Here is a 14,146-nt window from a genome sequence, read left to right as displayed (position 1 = left end):
AAAAAAATAATAATAAACAAATAAAAAAATATATGAGTAAATCTAGTTGAGAAATTTGCCATGGAAATTGACACAGTAATGACTAGAACATATGAAAAATTGTGCTTTCATTTTACATCTAAATGGGGCTCTCAATATAGGTATTACCTTATGATGGTTAAATTAAAGAGCTGCTTTAAATTCACTTTTAACAAGAGAGGTAGATAAAAAGATAAGTAAATGTTGATTGAATGTCACACATTCAAAAAGTCAACGGCCTATATCTGGTAATGCTATGTATATTAGATTTGTGTATCTCCTATTAGATGCCCTGCCTCATGGTTATTCCACATGATGACCACTGTTCTTCTATCATTTGTGAAATAAAATCCAAATCACTTGAGCCTTTATGATTTTGCATATACCCAAATTATCAGTATATTTGCTTTTGCTCTACTTCACATAACTTGTTTCAACAAAACCAAATGTTTCCTGTTTCCTGCCCAGATGGCATACTTCCTGTCTTCATGGCCTTTATTCTTAGCCTCCCCTCCTCTTAGAATCCCCACATGTGAAGATTCTGTTCCTCCAGCTTAACCACTACTGGTTAGGTTACAACCTGTCCTAGAGATTTACTTTGTCTAGCTGTCTTTCTAAATGCAAACATGGTATATTTAAAATAAAATTATCACATGCCGGGGCGCCTGGGTGGATCAGTGGGTTGGGCCGCTGCCTTTGGCTCAGGTCATGATCTCAGGGTCCTGGCATCGAGTTCCGCATCGGGCTCTCTGCTCAGTGGGGAGCCTGCTTTCCCCTCTCTCTCTGCCTGCCTCTCTGCCTACGTGTGATCCTTCTCTCTCTGTCAAATAAGTAAATAAAATCTCTTTAAAAAAAAAATTATCACATGCCAACAATGAAAAATAAAAAGGTTTTATTTAAAAATTCCTAGTTTCAGGTATTATCTAAAAAATTAGAAGGTTGACAGTACTGGGTCATCATTCCTGTAGAATGAGTGGCAAGGTTGGCTGACAGTGCTTCCCATGTAATGGGATTTGAGCTCTTCACACAACTCCTGCCTGTACCTGGAGTTGAAGCAGTAACATCTGGCATACATATTTATGCTTATATTACAAGAAAGGATAAAGTGAAGTACCTCTTACAGGCCCATCTCATATACTTCTTGATTAACTCCTATAGAAAAATGAGTGTGCAGTCCTTTACCTTCATCATCAAGATTTTCTTGCTCCTCCGTGTCAGGCGAAATCTGTCTTTTTGTTGTATTTTTGTAACACGGAAGGAAAATGTATTATCGGCCAGCTTTTGGACTATCTTATCATTATTTTTATGTCCATCTTAAGTCTCAAATTTAGGAAGCTTACGTCAGCAGAGTGCTCAATGACTTTTTGAGAGTGGACCCTATAAACGTCACAGACACATGCTAGTGCTTTGCATATAATCACTTACCTTTAAATATGCACCTGTTTGGCCAGTGAATGAATAATTTATGCACATCAACAAGAATTGATCAGGTTAATTTTATGGATCACATACTACGTAAAAAGCACAACTGTATCCCCATTTAAATAGAATCAGAAAATTTTGAAGAGTTATTTATAATGGATAGGTGTTCTAAAAAATCAAAACATGTTTTGTAAATTTTGAGTTCTTTTAAAAATTCCATTTCTATTCTTTGACACACTTAGGACATGCAGACTGCTCCATTAAATCATTAAATATTAAATGAACTAAATTAAGCTTGAAAAATTACCTTGAGCTATTTTTCCCATTTTGAGTATCTGAAATAAATCAAACAAACTATTTTGTGTGAGGTCCTTGCCAGCTGGAGAAAGACTCCAGAAGAGAACAGTACTACTCAATTTGTTTTATTTTTTTTCCCTTCAGTTTTATACTTACTTGTGACAATAAATAGAGATGACAATTGCTGGGTTTTTTCCAATATAAGAAAGAGCCGAACTTTACTCTTGAAAGCACACTCTTTGTTATAGTAAGACATTTTCACCTGCAAATTACACAACACTTTTGAGTCTCAAGATCTTTTTGCCTTTTCTCTGTCCTAAATCCTTTACTCTTTCTCTCCATATAGCTGTTGGCTCTGTCTCCCATCTTCTTAACTAACACATTATTCTTAAATTTCATTAACAAAGTGCTTCAATGTTCCCTACCTCCTATTTCTCATCTCCAGATTTGTCAGTGGCATCAATATCTACTTCAAGAAAGTCTAGCTAAGAGGATGAATCTTAAGTTTCTACAATAGTGCTCTACACAAATGTGAGTAATAATAGGTACTTTGGGGAGGAAAATTTCCTCCACCCTCAAAGATTCTTCTGACCAGTCTAACAATAAAATTAACACGAGACAGGTTAACAGAAAATCTGATTTGATTTTGTACATATGGGAACCTTACATGCATGAGAGGTTCAAAGAGAAAAGTAAAGTGAGGTATATATGCCATCCATAACTAAGGAACCGGATAGAGGCCTGGAGCTTCAGAGGGGAGCAGGCAATTCACAGTGCAATGAGAACATATGTTTGATGATATTTAAGTGTTTGCACTGACATACAGATGGGTCATTCAGGTTAAGATTTATCTCTGGTAATAACTCCTATTCTGAGGAAGACCCCCCCCATGTAGATTCTCCTAGGTGGTGAAGAGAGGGGTAAAAATTTCAGCTTGCAGAGTCTTGCTTGCCTTTGGCTGAAAAGAATCCACATGCCAGTGTGGCGCAATTTGGGGACATATGTTCCGAACCCTTTCATATGAAAAGAAATGAGAAAGATATTTGAAGAGCCTAATAAATTTAGGCTGGATGAAAGACTTTCAGAATAAAAATTCACTCTGAAATATTTACAGAGATAGTGAGGCACCTCTTACAGAGATCTTTACTGAGTATGATGATGATGATGATGATGATGATGATGATGATGATTTTAACTTAGCATCTATGTGTGCTTTTGAATCACAGCACTTCAATGAATTTTGGAAAATTCAGTGCTTCAAGACTATGTCAAGAAAAACCTACCAGCTTTCATCTTCCTCTTTGTGCCCACCTTCCTCCCTAATTTTGAACTTCTTTGGGGAATCTCAAGATCAGAGCTAACTGGGTCACCTATTACTGTTAATCCACTCTTTGTTCCTACCATCTTGATAGGGTTGACCAACACACACAGACACACATACACATTCACTCACTCGCTCACACACACGCTCCTGTAACTTTTTCTTTGTTCACTTGCCTCAAAGTTTGCCATCAGTTTTTCATTTTAAGGTAACATTGTCCAGATATAGCACTGTAGTTCTTTGTTTCCTATGAATTTTATATACTCACAATATTTAAAGACTGACTGATACGGTGTGAAAGCTGCCATGGGAAGGTCACATTCTCATTACTAGTATACATTACTAGCCTCAAAGGAACTTAAAGGCATCTGCAGTTTACCCATCATGATGCCAGTGCCACTGCCAAGGGCGTCCACTGGTGTTTGAACATGCACTCTATATGGAACATGCAGAGGCTGGTATGTATGAATGGTCACAGGCTAGCTGGCAAGCATCTCCTTCAGGCATCTCCCAGGAGTCATGGGACCTACAACCATGGGTGATTACTCAAGTGGCTCAGGACAAATGTTCTTTGCTCACCTTTAGTATTTTATTACCTAGCAATTATATGAGCACACCAATGATAGCTGCTGACTGTCAGCTCTGTATACACCCACAAATACCTTACCTTATATAATTAACCTTTTCACACCAAATCGTCTACTTATTGATGGTCTTCATAATTTATAGGATTTTTTTTTTTTGGTGAAGAACAAACTAATAATGTCAGTCTAAAGTCAGTCTGAATGAATAGTTATGAGTAAAAAATTAATGTGTATTATTCCATGTTTCATTTTAATAAATAATGAATCAAAATTGAGAGACAGTAAGCTACCCTTCACATGGAAATCCTGAGATTTAATAAAAATCTATTAAAATAGAAGAATATGCACAGGCTGTGTGTATTATTCCACTGGTTAGAAAAATGTTAGTATTATGCTAGAGAAGATGGCAAGGGAAAAAACGCATGGTATTCCTTGTTTTATTGAGAGGGATTTTGGACATATTTTTGACTACTGAAAACTTCATTTTAAAAGATGCCAAGTCTGAATAAATTGTTTATACCATAAAATTGCAACAGGAAGAAAGGGCTTCAAATAATAATCTTTAAAATTAATCATCAGTTTAAAGAATATTTATTGACAATTGTATGACTTTTTTTTATTCATTTACTTATTTATATTCAACAATTATTTAAGTCAATATCATGTAAAAGTAGAAGACAATAAGATTGGAAAATTGCTACAAGAGATCTATGCAAACAGCTATCGATAAGATAGAAGGGAGAGTTTGACAAAGGAATCTTTCATAAAAGTTATCTTTTTTTTATTTCTTATTTTTATTTTTTTAAAAGATTTTAGTTATTTGACAGAGAGAGAGACAATGAGAGAGGGAACACCAGCAGGGGGAGTAGGAGAGGGAGAAGCAGGCTTCCCACCCAGCAGGGAGTGGATGTGGCTCAATCCCAGGACAGGACCCTGGGATCATGACCTGAGCTGCAGGCAGAGGCTTAAGGATTGAGCCACCCAAGTGCCCCTAGAAGTTATCTTATAATCAAAACCTAAGATACCCATGCACAGTGAGGAGGGAAAGAATACCCTCAGACAGAGAAAGGTTTTTGCAAATAGAGGGAGGTAGGTAAGGGGCACCTGAGACAAGAAAACTGGAAAGGACCGGGTACTAAGGAAAGTGAGTTACATTCTGAAGCTAACGGGGTTCTTTGAAGGGACATAAGGAGTCTTACTCAAAAGTGCGATTTAGCAAGTTCATTAGAGGTAGGCAGGCTGGACGTATTCATAATGGTTAGATTACCACAGTGGTCTGGAGATGGACTACAAAGTGAGGCAACCTGGTAGTGGACCACTGTTGTGCTTGTACGTGGTTGTGTCAGTATGATTGTGAGCTCTTGTGGATGATTTTAATGCAAGTTTATTGAAAAATATTTGATTTTTATTTTAAAAATTGCATAAAGTAGGCACTCAGATGTGGAGTTTCTGTTTTCACCTATTCATCTTGTTTTTCTACCTACTCTTAAAGAGGTAAAATAATGAAAATATTAACTGGATGGCTGTAGAGAGGTTTTGGAGAAGTGTTTGTGTTTCCTTTATTTTTAAGATGCTGCCATCTAGTGAAACTTTCCTAAAATCACTTCGTGGTGATCTCATTCACGTTTGTATCTTCCGGTCCTTTCCTCAAAACAGTTACATTTTAATAATTTATGTTTCTGCCATCCATGGGGAAAGAATTGAACATACATTAAAACATACAGTAAGAGCTTCCAGTGATTTTTTTAAACGGGGTACCGCTGATGTAACTACAGGATTTGTAATAATGAGATATGGTAGGTTGAAGTTAAATGGCTTCTTCATTGCGCCATTCTTTACAAGTAATGGATAACAAAATAAAAATGCTTCCTTTCCTATTCCTTAAGTTTCCTAAGTTGAGTTTTAAAAACAGATAAAAATGGAAAAAAATGGGAAAAATGGAAAAAACAAACATCATTGCCTTTATTAGTAATGATGGCAAGAAAAAAGATTTTAAATTTGGAAATCTATTTTTTCTAAGTTGAATTTCAATATTAAAATGTATGTTAAAATAGAAACAAGTCTCTGTGTGTGTTTATTGAACCCAAGCTTTAGTTTGCAAACCCAGATCTTGATCTCTACGTCTTGATAGATTCTTTTCTGTCACTCTCAAAACTTAGGTTAGCACAGAGCATCTATTTTATTTTTATGACCTGTATTGCTCATTTTTTTCTGTGAGAAACAAAGTATGAATTCATTCCCCACCCCCCGAAAAAACCCCTCCCAAAATCAGATTCTTGTACTGGTAAGAACTCTTTCTTCTATGAGGTAACTAGCTCTGGCCACATCATAAGGAGTAAGGTTTCTAATTGACTCTTCAGTATACTGTGTTTTCTTTATGAGACTAATGCTGTAGTTTAAGGATCAGCAAATCTTTTCTGTAATGAGCAAGATAGTAAATATTTTTGATTTTGTGACCCATTATGGTCTCTGTTGAAACAAACTACTCAAAAGTTGTCATAGATGATATTTAAACAAATGAGACTAGTTTTGTTCAAATACAACTTTATTCATTAAAAATAGGTCATAGTTTGCATCACTCTATGCACGGAAAGTACCTGTAATAGCAGTTTGAGGTTAGTTATTCTTAAGAGGTATTAGAACAATCTAAAATTGGTCCCTCTGCAATTATTTACTTCAACAATTTCAATCAATATGTGTGTTTCTTCAAACTTGGAGGAAATGTAAAGTTTTGAAAATGTAATGGTATATGAACTTAGCTAAAAATAGAAAAGTTCACAGGTAAAACATTTTTGCAGGGTGAACTATCACCCCATTTAATGATCAGGGATTTTTTTTTTAAATTCATGTTTATGTACAAAATTGTCTTAATATGGAATAAGTCACTATATTCTCTAAGTAAAACTTTTTTAACATTTTGGTTCACAGAAAGTTAGAGGTTTTAATGGTAAGCCATTTAAGTGAAAAGTTACTACTTGGTACAATGTGGGTAATACAATCTATTGCTTCGGGTTGTCCTTCTGGGAACTTAATGGAGACAGAGGCTTAGTTTCTAAAACTGAATTCTACTAGGCAGATACACAAAACATTTGGATCATGTAAACAAGTGAAGAACTAAGAGTCAGTAAGAAGCTGTTAGGGTCTCAAGTCAGTATGTAGGGAGAACACAGTGTAGAGTCATCAACAGCATTTTTATTTGGTCATCTTTGTGTCATCTGATCTAGGCAATACTTAGTCGTAGAGATCTGCCACTCTTGACTGAACTCAGTCATGCATCTCTGGCCAACTGAGGGAGGTGGGGAGACCAGCTGATTCACACTGAGCTCAGGTGTGGGTGAATTTGATCCCCATTTCTTTCATCTTCCATCTGAGCCAAAAGGTTGGCTACGCCGGTGCTTGTTACAGAGATGGCAGAGAGCAGAGGAGCTCGAGCCTTATCTAATCACTCAAGTCCCTTGGAATCTCTGCTTGTATTAGATGTGCTAACATTCCATTGGTCACAATACATCACCTGGCTAATCCCAGGGGCAGAGAATTGTATCTTGTCCACAGTGGGAAGAACTGAAAAATTACATGGCAAAGGAAATAGGATACAAGAATGGGAACCATTAGGGCAATTTACATAGTTTGTATATACTTGAATTAATTAAATGTGAGCATGATGTGGGCTTAAGTGATAACTGAAAACTACTATTCATCAGGTAAGTAGGATACACTAAAGCAGAGATGATTCTCAAACTTTTTAGTAACAAAAACCTTTCTACACACTTAAAAATCACTGAGGATCTCAAAGAGGTTTTGATACTGTGTTTATATATATTTACTATATTTGTAAGTAAATATGTTTATTCATTAATTTAGAGCAACAATTACAAACACATTACATATTAAATAATATGCTGTTAGGAAAAAAAAGCCATATTTTCTAAAACAAAAAGAAAGTTGTATATTTGGGAAATCTCTTTATTGTTTGGCTCAATAGAAGACAGCTGGCTTCCTTTATCTGCTTCTGTATTCAATCTCTTCCTCCTTTTTTTTTTTTTCTTCATGAAGCATGAAGAAAATTAGTCCTCATGCCCATAGATAGTTGGAAAAAGCAGAAGTATTCTATTGGCTTCACAGTTTATCGTGAATATTGTTTGATAGTATACCAGAATTTGACCAGTGATAGGCAATGTGAAACCAAATTACTGAGCTTTCTGTACTTTGTTACATTAAAATCCTTTGTTTGGTTTTGCACTTTGAATAGATCTTCTATCCATGTGTGATATGTACATCAAACATCGGTTATTTGAAAAAATATTAGCTCATTTTTTCCAAATATCTACATAGTTCATTATGTATTGTTTTAAAAATTATGTATTACTACTAAACGTATCAGAAATATCTTTAAATATTGGGAAATGGTCATCCTCATGAAAGTGGATACAAATTTTCAAAAACCTAATTTCTCTTGGAAACTACTTTTTTTTTTTCCATTGGCAACAAGAACTGAGTTGTTTTCCTTGAATTGACGGACTCATTTCATTCATTTTCAGAAGAATGTCTGTCAAACAGCCAAGTATGAGTTACTGTTGTTTGTCTTTCAGTGGTTTTTTGATGCAAAAAATCATTCTCTGTGAAGTAAAAGTGGCTAGTGCAGCTTGCAACTCAAATAATTGTATGAGTACGTTATTTTGAGGCAACTGTGTTACTTCAGAATGTGGTGAAATGTTTTATGCAGACTCCCACATTAAACCTTAAACATACGAGAATTAAGGCATTGAGATCTAAAACAAATTAATCATTTTTACAGCTTTCTCAAGATCTTTAAGTGAAACTGTCTTGTTATTTCCCCCTGCAACTAAATGGTCTTGACCTGCAGTGACTGCTAGTGTAATTTGATGCTGCTGCCTTGATTTGTGCTAACCTGCCAGTAGTTTTCCTGTAACTGCTTTTGCATTATCAGTGCAAATGTCAACACAGTGATGAAGGTGAAAAGTGTCTTCATATTATGAAAACTATTTCAACCTGAAAGGATCTTGAAAATGCTCAGTGTTTTGTGGTTCAGACATTGTGAACCACTGCACCAAAGAATAAACTATAATTATAGTACAATCATTTGTCAAATTTTCTTAGAGATATTTATTCTTACTATTTCTAATCATTAAGCAGATTTAAAACTTGTTCTTATGTCCTTCCCCAGGGGTGTTTCGTTGGCTTTGATCTAGCACATGCAGTTGGAAATGTTGAACTCCACTTACATGACTGGGGAGTTGATTTTGCCTGCTGGTGCTCCTACAAGGTACAAATTACTTAATTTATTTACATCCTTTTATCACACATTGACATTGATCTAAATGAAACACTGGCTCAGTGGCCAGTTTTAACTATTTGAGTTACTTCCTCCATTGCTTTCATTACTGCTTTTTCTGATTTTAGCTCATTACAAAGTCATATGATACAATAGTATAATAATTAATTAAAATCAGGTATTTTCATCTACTGTAGAGTACTTATTCTTTCAATTACCTGGTTGCTATAAAAGTCAGGAGATAGGGTGGGAGGAACTCCACATTTAGAACTTAATTCAAATTGATTAGGATCTTATTTTTTGTTAATAATGTTCTGAAATTTCTACTATGTAAAGATAATTATTATGGAATCAACTTGTTATTGACATCTGAAGACAACTGACAGGAATCATGGAAATGAAACCAATTTTATTTATTTATTTATTTATTTATTTATTTAGATTTTATTTATTTATTTGACAGAGACAGTGAAGAGGGAACACAAGTAGAGGGAGTGGGAGAGGAAGTAGTAGGCTTCCTGCCAAACAGGAAGCAGGATGTGGGGCTCCATCCTAGGACCTTGGGGTCATGACCTGAGCCAAAGGCAGACGCTTAACTACTGAGGCACCCGGGTACCCCTGAAACCAATTTTATTTTAACTTGGTGTTTTTAAAATATGCTTTTCTATTATTTAAATATTTTTGTGACAAAATAATTGAAATGAATAAACATTAAAATTAGATAGACTTCATTGGAATTGTATCTATTAGTTGACAAAATTTGGCCAGGTAAGTAATAGGTATTTATTCTCAATTGATAATGCTATGTTTATTTTTTTTTTCTTTGAATAAGGTGATGCAAAATTCTGCTTTATTATAAAAGCTCAAATAATCATACATTTTGAGCTATTCAAAAGTTGGTTTCATAACCAAAAAAATCAAAAGATTTCATTATTTATTTTTGTCATACAATTTAATTTCTTTTCAATCCAGTATTTAAACTCAGGAGCAGGAGGTCTTGCTGGTGCCTTTGTCCATGAAAAGCATGCCCATACAATTAAACCTGCGTGAGTACCATCTTTACATTCTTCGGTGATGAATAAATTAATTTGCGTTAATAATATGCTAAATTTATATGAGTTCATTAAGGTGGTATCCTGTAAGAATCTGGATTGATTTTAATTATTACTCTATTAATAATGATGCACTTTATCAGAAATAAATGCTTTTCAAAGAGTTCAGTTGGTTGAACAGAAATTTAATCACAAAAAGGGAAGCTTCAATGCTAAAAATGAGTCACTGTAATCATGTGGAGCAGATGGTTTAATGCAAAGAAACGACTTATTTTTGTTCAAAAATTAGACTTCAGAAAATTTCAGATTCCTCACATTGATGAATAAATCAAAGGCAACCAGAGCTATGCCTAATCGAGCCTTAAATGTGGTATGTTATTATTAAAATTACATCTACCTTTAAAGCTAGAAACATTATACGATAGTCTTGTAAGGATTATCTTCTGTCCTAAAAGATTTTATAATCCATGAAAACTGAAGAAGCTGAACATCGAACAACACAGGCTGACTGCATAAAAAGCAATACTTTTCTACTTTATATAACTTTTTCATTTTTTAGAGCAAGTATAAATGCAAATGTGATCTATTAACACATACATACATTTTTATTTGGGAACTTGTACGTTTGTTTTTATCTGGTGTGGAGATACAGAAATAATATTCTGCAAAAAGCTCCCTTCATAGTTGTTGTGTCAGAGTGTGTGTGATGAAGACTGTCTAGACTCATAATAGGTAATATAATAAAGTTTGATTAGTTTTCTGAGTCTTCTCAGCCACTGGCTGAGTGGTGTAATCTTGACAAGAATTGAAGCTGAATTAGTAATAAAACTTCGAGCACCTCACATTTCTGAGGTTTTACGCATATAAGTCCAAGAAATTTAAGATGATTTGCTACAGATCATTTAAACATGTCAAAAATTTCTTCAAGATTTTAAAGTTTTAAAATTAAATAGAGCATTTTCTTTAGACAGGTATTTTGGCAGGAAGACATCTTCCACAAATACACTGTCAGTACGTTACATTTCTTCCCATGTCCCAAATTCTCTGAAAAGAACTTAAAGCATTACTATGTTATAGGAGTGCCATGCCTATTTTAAAAGGTCTCTTTCTCATTTTTAGCAAACCCCGCTGATGGTGTTTTACCTAGCACAATTGTTTGCCATGTAGACAGTATATAGGATATTTCTTCCCTTGGGTGAAGCCCCACTACTCGCATTTCCCACTCTCCACTTGTTTAAATTGTAATAAAGGATCAGATGTATTACATCAACCCAAAGACAAGCTGGTGGAGTAATTGGGGGATATGTACATAATCTACACAAATTCTCGAGAATGTAAGGGTCAGCAGTTAAATTCTGATCTTAGAGATAATGTCTGTTGCATCTGAGAGTTCTTTTATCACTATTTACCCTTCATGGATGAGGAACAGGAGAGGGGAAAGGGTTGTAGTGGGCAGAATCCCGACATCCTCTAGAACACTGTATGTGTTAAATCTTTGGTCCCAGGAGAAAGACTGTATAGATGGAACAGCTTCATATTACTCCTTGATCACTCGCTGGTCTATACCCTGAAGAATGTTCCTTGATCTCTCGGTGTTATAGCCTTTATATAGAGGTCATACCAACATCTACCTCATAGGCAATGATTCTGAGACTAAAATAGGATAGTGCACATGTAAAGTGCTAAGCACAGTGGTTTAAGCATTATCTGTGGTCCTTCATGGAAACTAAATCATTTGTTGCTTCACTGGATGTTAACTAGTAGACTTTGGACTAGTAGACATAGTAGAGATCATTTCTCTCTTTTTTTTTTTAAGATTTTATTTATTTATTTGTCAGAGAGAGAGGAGCAAGAGTGAGCACAGGCAGTCAGAGTGGTAGGTAGAGGCAGAGGGAGAGGAAGAAGCAGGCTCCCCGCCAAGCAAGGAGCCCGATGTGGGACTCGATCCCAGGACGCTGGGATCATGACCTGAGCTGAAGGCAGCTGCTTAACCAACTGAGCCACCCAGGCGTCCCGAGATCATTTCTCTTAAGTAGAAAACACAACCTCAGAGGTTATGGTTTGTGACTTTGAAGACATTAAACAGTTTTACATCCATAACCAAGTTCATTTCAGCAGACCTTTGAGAAACTGATTGTGTAAGCCTCCATTCCAGAAATTCTCTCTTGTACAGGGCTTACCATCTTCTTGGTTCCTCATTCATTAATAAGTTGAATGAGCTCTTTGTACAAGAGCTTTGCTTTTAAATTTTTTGAGAATTATATGTTATTATCTGTTGTCGCATTTTAACTCTCTGGCTTTGGAGACTGACAAGACTCAAATCAGGCTTGACTCATGAAGCCCTCTCTACAGAAAACCCCAGCTGGTGGTGTTTGTTTGTTGTTAAAGCTTCTTTTTCTGTCATGCCCAAGTAATTAATTCCAGTGGAGCCAACTTCTACCCAATAGTGGGATGTAACTGCTATTAATATAACAAACTTTGTGAACGCTGTTGCTTTTTTAAAGGGTGACATCTAGTGGCTAAGCATGTTATTGTAAATAAATAGTATACAAATGACATTTCATTATCCAGCCGTTTATTCTTTCTCAAGAAGTTTTAATTTAAATGTTTAAATTGTTTTTTATGTTATTTGACTATATATTCATAGTGCAATATTGTGTAGTCAAAGCCTTCAATAAAGAAATGAAACCAGGATGAAGGTCAAAGTTAAGATTGGGGCAGGCTAAGTTTGTGATTAAACAGAATGCAAAAATGTTCATCAAGGGTGGTGAAGAAGGGCATTATGGAAGCGACTGACCCACCAGGTGTAGCGAGTGGATCCCAGGATATGTAGCCCTGCATTCTAAAGTTTAGTATTCAGTGTATAACTTTGAAGTATTTCTTATATGTTTCCATTAGCAACTGGTAAATTACATCTGTACCAAGAATTTCACTTCTCCTCCTCCTCCTCCTCCTCCTCCTCCTTCTTCTTCTTCTTCTTTTTTTGTTTAAATAGGCATTTTGGCCATTGTTCAAACGGATGACCTAAGACTTTTTCCAAGAACCTTTTGCCAATAAAGAGAAAGAGTACAGTCCATAGTCGATCCACTGCATTAAGCATCATAACTCAAGCTGTTTTTCTCAACTAGCATTTGACCTTGTCCTAGTTTATCACTACCTTTTCTCATTCCAGTGTCATATTCTAAACGTTGTCTGTAGCTAAGAATTACTCTAAATTAGAACTGGTTGTGAGTAAATGCTACTTTTTTTTTTTTCCTCGTTCAGGGCTGACTGCAACTCAGTCTATAAAATTAATAATCATTCTGAGATATAAAGGGAGATATTTTTAATTGTAGGCATTTGAGGATCAGAAATGTGTCACTAAAAAAAAGGACTTAAATACTTTGATTTCCTTTTTTACTTCATAAATGTTGACTTTCCTGGTATACTTTAGATCAATACTTTTTGATTTTATGGGATTCAAAAATATCTGAACCTCATAAAGTGATTGTTCTGTAAGAGTCCATACACTGCAGTTCAACAACCCCCACCACACATAACACATTTTTTTTTCTTTTGAGAGACTAGAATAAGAGAGGAGTGGATCATATGCGCTATTAAGATTCCTTCTGTCACTTATTTTTTACCCCATCCATTCAAACCATGCATACTAGACAATGGCTGTTCTTCACTTTCCATGCTGGCATAACAAACCTTCAAATACTCCAATGTATTAGATCCCTTGAAATGTCCATTTCCCCTGGGATTTGTGTGTGTGTGTGTGTGTGTGTGTGTGCTTTTTGAGTGACCAAGAATGGAGAATACTGATAATTTTGATGAAAATACTGGAATTTTAAATCATGGCAGTACATTTCCATAATCAGCTAGAGGTGTTTGATTGAGGCCTATAAATAGAGATGTCATTTTTAAGGCTTTATTGAAGGCTTGAGTCATTTCCTTTATTTTAAAAAGTCATTTGAATGTTAAAAAGAACTAGCCAAAGAGGCTGGACAACCTCAGTGCATAGTTAAGGCAAATTTTAGAAGTCAGAGATGTAAGTTATTACTATTTTTATTTGGCAACTTAAAAAAAAAAAAGACATGCCAAACAATATTCAGGAACGTCTAAGAAAGGATAAAAAGAGGCATGAAGAAATATGCCATGCTTGGCCCAACTGGAC

General features: G+C 35.3%; 1 protein-coding gene across 5 annotated transcripts in view; it reads left to right on the top strand.

Moving 5' to 3' along the window:
• Nucleotides 1–14,146, top strand: part of LOC111142104 (kynureninase) — a 134,381-nt gene that overhangs the window by 83,317 nt on the left and 36,918 nt on the right. For all 5 annotated transcript variants that reach the window (XM_022495064.1, XM_022495082.1, XM_022495075.1 and 2 more), the window contains 2 exons: nt 8,828–8,926; nt 9,908–9,981. In XM_022495064.1, coding sequence (XP_022350772.1) covers nt 8,828–8,926; nt 9,908–9,981 — 173 coding nt within the window. The remainder of the gene's footprint in view (nt 1–8,827; nt 8,927–9,907; nt 9,982–14,146) is intronic.

The sequence above is a fragment of the Enhydra lutris genome, unplaced genomic scaffold, assembly GCF_002288905.1.
Source record: "Enhydra lutris kenyoni isolate GAN:26980312 unplaced genomic scaffold, ASM228890v2 scaffoldscaffold1, whole genome shotgun sequence".
NCBI lineage: Eukaryota > Metazoa > Chordata > Mammalia > Carnivora > Mustelidae > Enhydra > Enhydra lutris.
Note: the sequence above shows the minus strand (reverse complement) of the source record. Positions and strands in the feature narration are given on the sequence as shown.